General features: G+C 36.7%; 1 protein-coding gene across 1 annotated transcript; it reads left to right on the top strand.

Moving 5' to 3' along the window:
• The first annotated feature begins 1285 nt into the window (after positions 1–1285).
• On the top strand, positions 1286–3886 carry LOC144708905 (LYR family of Fe/S cluster biogenesis protein). The gene is made up of 3 exons (XM_078582362.1): positions 1286–1387; positions 2747–3010; positions 3702–3886. Exons 2-3 carry the CDS (start codon positions 2756–2758, stop codon positions 3768–3770), a joined length of 324 nt encoding a protein of 107 aa, XP_078438488.1. The 5' UTR covers positions 1286–1387; positions 2747–2755; the 3' UTR covers positions 3771–3886.
• Positions 3887–12165: the final 8279 nt, after the last annotated feature.

Genomic DNA, 12165 nt, shown 5'->3' with positions numbered 1-12165 from the left:
GTATGAACCCCTCGGTGACGGCCAGACCTCGTCCTCGGCGTTGTCCTGCATCAAGGAGGATCAGGGAATGCCTAGCTTGAATGGATTCATTCAATCTAAGTCCGATGGCAAGGCTTTGCACGGATCCATGGAAAAGACTCGCGATCAATGACGACCAAGTCAAGAGTCAAGGGGTTCAGTGGTAAGGCAAGGCTTTCCCAAGGCGTGGTTGATTCCCATGCACACCAAGAAGGCTCCAATCCTTTCTCCTAGGAGGACGAAGATAGAACGAAGGGGCAAACACTAACCACACAACAAGAACACCTTCTTCTTCTAAAACAACAACTGCTTGTTCAACAATCTAGATCTGCCCTCCACGTTCCTTTCCCCTCTCTTCTTAGAGTAGAAGGGGGAACGGTTATGGAAATATGGTGGGCCCCTATTAAGGGGAAGCTTATTGGGCTTACCCTTAAGATGGTCCTTTATAAGGGGGGGGGGAGAAGTCAACATGGGCTTCCCCCCCTAAAGGTGTAGATCAACACCAAACAACTCAAACATAAACACATATGGGGGAAGCCCGTCCACACGCAGGAGGGGGCCTCCCTACAGTCAAGGACGACTACGAGAAAAGTAAAAATAACGAAATGACGGATAACAAGATGCATAAAAGACGAAGCAATGCGACTTTCTCAAACTTGGTTGCGGAAATGCGATCCTTCATATCTGCTTGAACTTCGCGAAGTGGTTGGTGGCGAGCCTGGACGCGCTCGACTGGATGGTCCTCCATCATACTGGCTTATCACATTTCTGGAACATGAATAAGGTGATGGTTATGCCTCTAATGAATTATATATTTGGTAGAAATTAAATAAAATCTTACTGACATAGTCCTTACTTTTATTATAGTATTTTTTGTTATCCTGATATCGGATGGTGTATTCGACATCTGATATCCGGTATTAGCATCCTCTATCATCCAAATTTTGATTAAATCAGAAACCAATGTGCAACATCCTCTGCTTGGACGACATCCAAACCGATATCCGATATCGTCATCTGGGTTCATCCCGATATTTCCAGTTATCGGATATCTAGACGGGAACCGACGGACAAACCCTAATTTACTCAAGGTTTATAGTGACCGCAGTTTGTCACACAGTTCATTCACGATAGTCTCCGGGACGAGACGGAGCGAAACTGCGGACTCTGTGACAGATGACTGACTGAACAGCAGTCCCATCTCATCCCATTACATATGAATTGGGCCAATTTTTTCAAGAAAATGGCCCAAAATTGAAGGCATGGCTCCTATAAATAGTATGAACAATCGCTCAGAAAATAGACACGTCTTCTTTAGAAGCTGTCCGAGGAAATTTGATGGTCCAACTGTTGTTGAGATTCACATCAGGTAAAGACCAACCCCTAAATTTCTGATTTTGTTTCTGCTTGCCTAGAGGGGTAATAATTATTTGGATCAAGTTTTTTTGTGATATCAGTGTCCGATCGGATGAATCGAGCGGGAAATCTGTCCCATTTGGAATGTTAGGTCTTCCCCGCTCGCAATTTTACTTCTTTGCGATGACATTAATTTTGAATTGTAGGGTACAGTTGATTTTTGATGGTGTCATTTTAGGTATGTCGCATGGTTCTTCATTTTGTCATTATTAACTGAATGAATGCTCCAGGCACTGTCATTGTTCGATCATTTATTTATTTTTTTCGTTCCATTTCGCCTGATTTTGATGCCTAAATCTGGTAAAATGTGATCATATTTAGTCTTTCGATTTAACTCATGTTATGTACAATTATTCTGGGAAAAAGCTAATTTTCCCTTGAATGCGTGAAAAGAATTTTACTTTGTAATTGTATCTAATTTAGATGTTTAAATCGTCAAATGATAGGTTAATATCTTCGGACATTGTGGATTCCCGTTAGAAGATTTCTTCGAAATTTGTTCCATACGTGGAACGCGTTTATTTTCATTCGTTTGCTTTTGCGCATGTTTGACAATATTTTTCTGGGAATGCTAACTTCACCTTGAATGTATTTTACTCTAATTTAAATGCTTTAATAGTCAGATAATAGGTCAATAACGTATAAATCGGCTAATTTAAACTTTGAACGATTCTTTCAAAACTGATACCATCCGTGGAAGAGTCTGGTCACATGTGTTTTCTTGATCATTTTTACTCTTTCTGCTTCACTCATTTCTCAGATTCCCAACTAGTTAATGCCTTTAAATTATCTTATAATTTTTTCTTCAAAAAAAATTATCTTATAATTTTGGAAAATGAGTTGGCCCCAAGCTGGGGCATTCTGGCCTCCAGAAACAGGTCACTACTGATAATTTTCAAAACTGATACCATACTTGAAAAGTTAACTCAGATGTGTTTTCATTAGACATGGTTGTTCTGTTCTGTTTGTTTGAAATGAACAAAAAATTTGCACAAAAGAACCGCACTGGGCCTTGTTCTTTGTTCTGTTCTTTTTTGTGCAAAAACAAACAAAATTCGCACATTCGAACAAAATTAGAACAAAATTCGCACAAAGCAAACAATAGAACCGCACACAGGTCTGTGCGATGATCTGTTCGAATTTGATATTGTTCTGTTCGGAAAACCGAACCGAACGAACAATTCGCACAAATTTGCACAAAAGGAACCGAACAACCATGTCTAATTTTCATAATAGTTTTAGTCTCCTGGCTTCACTTATACATTATATTTGCAAAAGTTTTAATGTCTTCTTAAATTATTTTATGATCTAGGAAAATGAGATGGCCCCAAAGACCGGGCACTCTGGGCTTCAGAAACAGGTCTTAGCCCTGTACAGAGGCTTTCTGAGGGCAGCCCGCCTCAAAGCTCCGGCCGAGCGCCGTCAGATCGAGGGCATCGTGACGGCAGAGTTTCGCCGAGACGCGAAGGCCGTTGACCGAAAAAACTTTCTCTATATAGAGTATCTCCTCCGCAAGGGGAAGAAGCAGCTTGATCAGCTCAGCTGCCCAGTCACTTTGGGCATAACCACTCTCCAGGTCCGTTGACTTTTAAACCCCCCCTTCTCTTTTAAAAAGGATAAGAACAAGCCCAAGCGAAGACCGTTGACTTTTCTATTCGAGCACCCGTTCCGACGATTATTTCCCTGGTGGTGAATGTTTTTTATTTATCGAATTTTAGGGTTTGGTGTTCATCTTAACCACTGTCCATGCCGTTGAGTTTCAAACCCATCTTATGGTCGTTGACCTTTTTTATTTTTAAGGATGGTTGCGAAAGATTTTGTCCTTCATTGTTGTTCTTAGATTCGTTGACTTATAGTGTTTGGGGGGAGTACTCAACTCTTGATATCTGTTGACTTGTCAACCCTTTCTCTTCTAAAACAGGGTAAGAGAAATGCATATTAAAGTCGTTTATTTTTTTTATCTGGAGCATTTATTTGAACAATTTTGTTCTTGATGGCAGCTCTTTTGATTTATTGACTTTGATGGAAATATATACGCACTGTTCTGAAAGGAAAACCCATCTTTTGGGGCTTTGACTTTTTTGGAGTCTGTCATGATGACTCTTTAGAACCGTTGACTTTTGGTCTTTGACTTTTCAACCCCTTCTATTGGGAAAAAAAGAAAGACCCATCTTTTGGCTTCTTGACTTTTTATTGGCCCGTCGGTTACGAGGATAGTTCTTGGATTTTGATGGAATAAAAGTTGTGGTGGTATTTCTGCTTATCAGGTGGAGTCTCGACAGGGCGCGAGCGGGGACAAAGCGTTGATCTCTGAGCCAGGGTCTAGAAAATCATAAAGCACAAAACTAGGGCTCATTTCATGTTCTTATAGAGTTTATGATGACAATTAACTCAATTTCTTTTCATTATTTCACCATATAAAGTGTTAAGATAAAGTTCCTCGGTTCTCGCACTCCATCTCTCTTTCTCTCTCTTCTCTTTGCTGCCATTTGTTATGGGAGAGGTAAATGGAGAAGAGAGAGGATAACCTTTGCTAGGTTTTTCCTTCATCATCTCAAAGGTGACTTTACAGATATGGGCTGTAAATTGAGAGAGAGAGAGAGATAGACATTGGAGAGAGAGAGAGAGAGGTGGATGAGAGAGACATAGAGATGAGAGAGAGAGAGATAGAGGTGGATGAGAGAGACATAGAGATGAGAGAGAGAGATAGAGGTGGGAGAGAGATAGATAGATAGAGAGAAAGAGCGGTGGGAGGGAGAGAGAGCGAGAGAGAAGGGGAGAGATAGATAGATAGAGAGAGATAGAGGTGGGAGGGAGGGAGAGAGAGAGAGAGCGAGAGAGGGGGGGGAGAGAGAAAGAGAGATAGATAGATAGAGAGATAGAGGTAGGGGGGAGAGAGAGAGCGACAGAGAGGGGGAGAGATAGATAGATAGATAGAGAGAGATAGAGGTGGGAGGGAGAGAGAGAGAGCGAGAGAGAGGAGGGAAGAGAGAGAAAGCGAGATAGATATATAGAGAGATAGAGGTGGGAGGGAGAGAGAGAGTAAGAAAGAGAGAGGGGAGAGAGAGATACATGTGGGGGAGAGAGAGAGACAGAGAGTGGGGAGAGAGATAGATAGAGAGAGATAGAGGTGGGAGCGAGAGAGAGAGAGAGAGAGCGAGAGAGGGGGGGGAGAGAGAAAGAGAGGTAGAGGTAGGAGGGAGAGCGAGAGAGAGATTGCCAGAAGGGGGGGAGAGAGATAGGGGTGAGAGGGAGAGAGAGAGAGAGAAACTTTCTCTTTCTCTCTCTCTCTCTCTTCTTATTTTGGATTTCACTCCAACTGAGGCTAGTCAACAGGACAAGGCAAGCTCTAAGGTCCAGGTTGATATGACATGTTAATGATCTCGGCTTAAAGGAGTCTGAAATATATATCCGACAAAGATAAAGGATCCACCAAGAGTATAGGGATGAGAGTAAACAAAACCCACAGACAACCTTCTCGAAAAGGATGATTAATTTTCACAATACAAGTCTATATATAATAGATTAAAAAAGGGGCAAAGAACATATGAGAGCAAGATTAAAAAAGGGGCAAACTGTTGAGAAAAACCACATGTGGAAGCACATCTTGGACAAGCTTCTACTCCGAGATCCTGTGTTGCTCTTCCTTAACTTCAACTCCTCAAATACTCCTAGCTTAAATTTATAGTACGAGGTGAGCTCCTTTTATAGCACTCCAGGGAACTTCTAGAGAGTAATTCTCCAGAAAGGTATGTATTCATTCTAGAAACCCTAAAGGATTCATAAACTTCTAGAAGGTTATACAAGAGCCAAGAAGATCTCTAGAAATTTAGAACATCCTTAAGCATCTATAAGACTTCTATAAGATTTCTAGAAAATTTCTAGAAGATTCTTGAACCTCTAGAGATCTTACCGAGTAAGCTCCCACATGAATCTTCCCCAAATGTTCCCAAGAAGGAAGAAGCCGGTAAAGTTCACATGTGCTGATTCAAGTAATATATGAGAAGGAGATGAAAGTGAGGAATTGTGTCATATTGATAGAAGATGGACAAAAATGATGGAGAAGTTTTTCTTAGAGTCAGTTTATGAGGCAACCAAAGGCTGAATCTCTGCAGATCCTCTTGATTCAGAGTGAGACAAGGCCGATTCAGCTATTCTTTGTTTGCTCTTCTATCAATCTTCTGTTACTCTTATTCTATTGATGTTTTATTCCCAAATTAACTTCTTTTATCCGTGGAAACAACTTTGAATTACTGGCTCATATCTGCGCTATTGTTGATTCACTAGAGGAGCATATCAGATGCACCTGTTATGATCTAAGTTTATGAAATGATTTTCTGAGTTCTATAAGTTTTTCTTCCCTGAGTAAAAATCATGGTTTAGGCAAAAGATACAGACCAACATTATTTTATTTTGAAATCATGAGTTCTATAAGTCTGTAATTTTGAAGCTCATTATATTGTCTTAAAAAACTTTAATAAAGTACCAACATTATTTTATTTTCCTTCCTCACTAGCTATAGTCAAAATCCTTGAATTGTGATCTCATTGCACCGGTTTTGGCCATCATCCTTGTCACTGCCCATTTTTCCTGTTTATTACTGTGCCACACTGCATCACATGACATGCAATACCCCAACCAGCTTTTCTCGTGCTCTTGTCACTATGTTTCCTCTGCACCATCTGTGCATTGGTTTTGAATGAATTTCATAGGAATACCACATGTCTACTGCCTCATTGACATGTGAGTTACAGAGTAAATGCAGCAATTACCGAGCTTTAATTATTTTCTCTTTATGAACTAAAAATAACTTATTGGTTATAAATATATTGATAAATAACTTAATAGCCTCCATAGTTAAACAATACACTTCATGTGTAAAATTCCCTTGGGTGGCGTTCAGGGCACAGCTGGATCGGTCTACCAGCACAACCGCAGCGTTGGACGTAGCGGGCACCGTGTGTTTTGCCTATAAAAAAAATTAATTGCCTCCATATGGATCAACCCTTAATTTCCGTAACCTTAAAATAGATTATTTGAGATAAAATTTACAAATTTTTTTTGTTAAATCTAAGTTCAAACAACAAAAATAAAATAAACTGGGATCTGTCACTAATGAGCTGGGTCCAGAGATAATGAGAGAAATATAGTTTCCCATTCATGTTTAAATTGAAAAGATCAATAGGTAATGTTACCCCCCTGAATTTAAAGCACAAGATAAAATAATCAAATGACAAAGAATGAAATATATTGAAGCGTATCATTTGGGATGCCATATAGGTTATGAAGGATAAAAAATATAGAACTAAATAAAACAGAAAATGTCAGAATGAAGATGCAAGCTCTTTACTCACGAAAATAAAACAGAAAATGGTAGAATGAAGATGCAAGCTCTTTACTCACAAAATAAAACATAAAATGTTAGAATCAAGATGCAAGCTCTTTGCTCACAAAATAAAACAGAAAATGTTAGAATGAAGATGCAGATTCAATAGCAGGCTAGACAAATAAAATGTGAGTCTAGAAAATATCTTGTTATTAGTTAGATAACAGCTTTAAAAAATAACTAATAAAATACATAAATTATTCATTATAACTTTTAATAGTGACATGGTGTCAAAATTTTCGAGTTTCAAATTGGATTCTATAATCATTCATTATCTTTCTTAATTTAGGATTTTCTAGAACGTTAGCTCAAGAAATAAATTGTTTGAATTAAATAAATGGTTGATGATTCTATTCCATTTTTATTTTATTTTATTTTCTTCGTTTTATGGGATATCAATAGCCGCGATCAATGGACCGATTGGGATCTGAGCTTTCTGAGTTAAGTCCTGTGAATCATTATTCTTTGGATTATATATTGTATGTTCATTGTCAAAATACATTGGTTAAAATTTATTGTCGGGTGCTAAAGGTTGGCATCTCTGGATAATCAACGTACAATAAATTAGTATAGCTCCACAAGAACAAAAATCATGGTCACACGTAACGTGATTTATTATCATGACTTATATTACATTTGTTGTTTTATAAGACATAGCAGTGATTTATCGTATAAGTGAACATATAATGTTTCATATCCATAGAATTTATGCATAAACAAATATCTACACATTTGCATACTATTTGTGATAAGATAAGCTAGAGGATATGCATGCAATACTATAAATAATGTTTCTGAAATTTGCAACTTGTCTTTTGAAGAACTTTCTGATTGGTTATGGTTTTACGTAATTATTTTTTAGAATTTAAATGAGAAAAATAAAAGAAATAGATGATAAAAACCTGAAGAGTTCTAGGATTTGGGTATCTAACAGCCTATGCTATGCCTTGTTCTAAGGAAAAAGTGTTACCCAAAGGGCTCCTAGCATACTAAGATGTGGAGCCACTAAACTGAAATGGAATCTGTAAAAGTAAAGCTTTAGGGCAACATTCTGAGCCACACACTCACACATGCCACATAAGGCGTGTGATGTGTGCAAAGAAGAGAGATTATTTGGGGTATATCTAGAATTAGATCATAGTTCTTTTGGCGAGAAAGTCTCTGAATATTTTCATGGGAATTAAGGAAAGCATTAAATGTTTGCTATTAAGGCCTTTATTTTTTATCCAGTCACTTTCTTTCCCTATACTAATTTCTTCTAATGATTATGGAGTACGATGAATTTTCAGTGTGCATCCTGGAGAGTGTGAGATATCACTCCAGATTTGTTATTAGTGAAGGAAATTTAAGAATAAAAATGTAATGTATCTATACATAGATCAGATATATGTAGATAGAGCGAGAGAGTGAGAGAGCTAGACTTGGACAAACAATGGATTGTATGGAATTATAAAATTAATGTGCACTTACGTACCAAGCTGGGGCACTAATTTTGAGACACCGTTGAATCGCTTACGGTGGTATATTGATGTAAGAATCCATAAAAGCTCAATTGATGATCACCTTGGAGATGTGGGAAGACCTTATACGTTCCCTATTTATTGTCACTTCTGGGGTACTTGCAATACTAGTGTGTTATCAGGGTATGGTAACATTGTTTCCAATTATTTTAAGAATCATAGTTAAAACTATGTTTGGCTTTAAGAATAAAACCTATAATGATAAACTAAAATGATCTTTGTTTCTATCTTGAGAATAGTTTTTTGTATTTGTATCAGTTAGTTTTCTGCCATAAATGATCCAGTAGGATTTATACTATTCACTGAAAAAATCCTAGTATTTTCTTAACGAATGATATTGTTCTGACCAATAGTTTTTGGGTTCTATAGCTTTGATTGACATTCAAAAAAAATGTTTGCAGGGAACTGGTGGAATCATTTCAAAATTGAATAAGTAAACCATGCACGAGTATATCCCCTTTTGTGGGACTAATTCCATTCTCACTTCACACCCTTGAAGAGTTTCTTCAATTTATTCGTGTAGTTGGCCTCCAGACATATCTTTACGATATATGTGATGCTGGATCTCCTATGATATTCTTCAATCATCTTTGATCTAGTATTTCTTTTCACAATGCAGTTACACAGTGAATGAGCTTTTGAAAAGAGAGCAAGAAAGGGGGGTGCACCAAGACCTGGCTGGCATAAGCACCTAAAGTGGGTGCATGTTTCTATTTATACTTATTATCAAATTTCTATAAGTGACAGTAGTCTCACAATATCCTTCCAGTCTGATCAGTATCTTCTATAACAAGGGTGATCAATCCCATGTTGACCATTCGATTGCCATCGTGCAGTTGTCCCCACACCCAAGCTAGACATAGCTTGAATCCAATATCTAGGGACTCCCATCTGATATTGACAATATAAAAATATAGTCCACAAGATGGATTTGGTTTTCCGGATCAAAAGACAACTTATATGATCCTGACATGAATCAACGTGTTTGACATTTGGTATATTAACATTGAGGGATTCATACAGATCAGTTTTAAAAAGGCTTTGTCTAACGAGCACACACACATTCACCTAGTTTCTCTATGATAAGGTTCATACTATCAGCAAAATTAGCATACAACTAGGGTAATCTGTTGTTCTTCTTTCTTGATGGATCAATCTCCATCCCAAGAATCAATTCAAAGACTAGACATCACTGTAATTCACTGTCATTATGCTTGCATCATAATTTTCTAACTTTTTGTATGTGTCTAAGGACATCATTATAAAATCACAAAATAATATCCATGAAAAACTCTAATTCTAATAAATTAATAATGAAAATTGAATGCCCAATCTATTTTTCCGTTTCCAAAATATTCTATTAGAATCCACCAATCCTATACTTTAGTTTGTGATTCTATCTTTCTTACTGAAAAATTGAAACAATTCCCTAAGAAATGGTAAAATTACTTAAATTATAGATATATTATAGATTTAATAAAAATTTCCACAATGGAAATTTATTTATTTATAAAAGATACATAATTATTTGTCTCAGACTTCTGTTGGTGCCTACCTTTACGTGCACTTACCCCGTCCTCATCACATGCTTTCTATATTTTTTGTAAGGCAAAATTACAAATTTTATTGCATTATATTCAACGCCATTGACATTATTAATTCATGTTTACTACTTTTCACTGGGGTGTTACTACTTAATACCACATCATATCTATCATTTGCTAGTGATGGCAGGTGGCGACACACACTGTAATGTTAATGCAAGACTGTAACGTAGTACAGGATGAGGGGGATCTTGGGGAGTCACATATATCAATAGCCTATTCATGTTATATCGACCTACCCACTGCTGGATGCGGGGACATAGTACTATAAAGAATTGAATAAAAAATAAGTTTTGTTTTAATAAATTTGTAAGAAAAGTAGAGGTTTAATGTTGGCCTTTGAGAGAAGAAAATGGTATAAAGTGGGTAATACACCGATAGATTAGGACTAAATCAAGTTTAAAATAGGGGAAGTGAATAGGGGTGATGGAGTAAATGCGGAACTAACTTGTTGATATACTAATGACGATGTTTTCATGCATTAATGTCATTATATCAACTTATATGCTGATGATGATATACAAATAGGATGTAACTCTAGGAAAAACATCAAAACACTAACATATACCAGGTTGACTAATATCGATCTTGTAGAACCTTCTCCTGCTACCTATCCATTACGAAAGCATATCAGTTACGATAAATAGTAGATAATAGTTATGCTTTCGTCTGATTACTTAATTTCTATGTGTTACTTTTGATGAATTTATTCCTTAATAATTCAGTTATTGGGGTTGTATATTGTCATTCTGGAAAATCACACGTATAAAATTACTTATTTTAAAAATTTCACATTGAATCACTAAATAATGAAATATAGAGTGAGACGAGGTTAAACCACAGAAGGGAATAGCAATAAAATTTGATTTTGATTTATATTTGGTATAAATGAATATATTAGAAGATGGAATAAAGAAGAACAATAAAATGAAACGAATCAAAGTGATAAACAGGGTACGATGCTCCAATGATCCACAACTCTCCTTTTGAAGATCTAAAATATTTAAACTCAACGGATAAAAAACGAATTCGAGTTTAATAATGTGGGAAAATAGGTGGAAAGAGAGAGAAAATAGTGGAAAACCTAATTCCAAACCATTGAAAATATACCTCTTGAGAAAGATGCTCCCATTGATGATAGATCATTGGAGCACCCATATTTTCTGCCCGGGCTTTGACATGTTGCATAAGACATGATGATTTTCTAGAAGAGGGAAGAGACTCAAATTCTTTGGAAGGAAGAGAATGATATTGACTATTAAAGTTGGACCTTTTCCACAAGGCTAGCGAATGTAAGGAGTACGCCTTGAATAATAGAAATAAATTTTGTTGATGATCTACAGAATCTAACATTGACCTATAGAAGCTAAAGTTAACATTGTCCTTCATGGATGATATTAAATTTGTATTGCCGTATATGAGATATGTTGTGAGAGCTGTGTTAAAAAGTCACACATCAAACTAAGGAACCTCACGCTGTATGCATGCACACAAGAGCCAACACAAGTGTGGCTGCTGCTCCATTAGGCAGTAGCTTCAGCGTGCAGATAAAGAGGCCACTTAAGGAAAAATTGCTGAAATTAAAATTTCAATACTATCAAGAAACAAATCCTTATTTGACGAAATTTTTGTCATTTTAATTATCATCGAGTCTTCTTTCCATGCATCCATCACTTCAACTAAAGAATAAATGCACGTATGAAACGTAATGACAGATGTAAAACTTGCATAAGAATATGATAACATGCGATATTTAAGGGATCATGCTGATTAAAACATATGTTGGAGCAGAGTGCAGGCAAATGGGGAGGATCCTACTAATATGTTGAGCATCCTAAAAATACCTGGGGATACGACACATTGATTGATGAAGAAGAGAGAAATAATTAAGCTTCAGAATTAAAAAAAAAATCAAGGTTCAGACTTATTAAGTTTCAGGCCACAAATCATGATAATCAGTGAGTAGACTTAGGGTAAAGATTTAAACCCAGGTTTATCTCTTACCATTGCTCTTGCATATATTTTTTATAATTAAAACCCATCTTGATTTGGTCTTATGTTAGTAATAAGGAAAAAGAGTGACTAAGATACTCATCAAGTTTATAAACAAATATTTATTAGGATTGGAGGAGAAAGGAGAAAAGGAAGGCGTCTCTTTAAGAAACACATTATCTTTATCCTAATAACCGGAGGTTAGCTCATTCATATAAGTCAATGAATT

This window comes from Wolffia australiana, chromosome 10, assembly GCF_029677425.1.
Source record: "Wolffia australiana isolate 7733 chromosome 10, ASM2967742v1".
In the NCBI taxonomy this organism is placed as follows: domain Eukaryota; kingdom Viridiplantae; phylum Streptophyta; class Magnoliopsida; order Alismatales; family Araceae; genus Wolffia; species Wolffia australiana.
The sequence above is the reverse complement of the archived record's forward strand: the minus strand, read 5'-3'. Positions and strand labels throughout refer to the sequence as shown.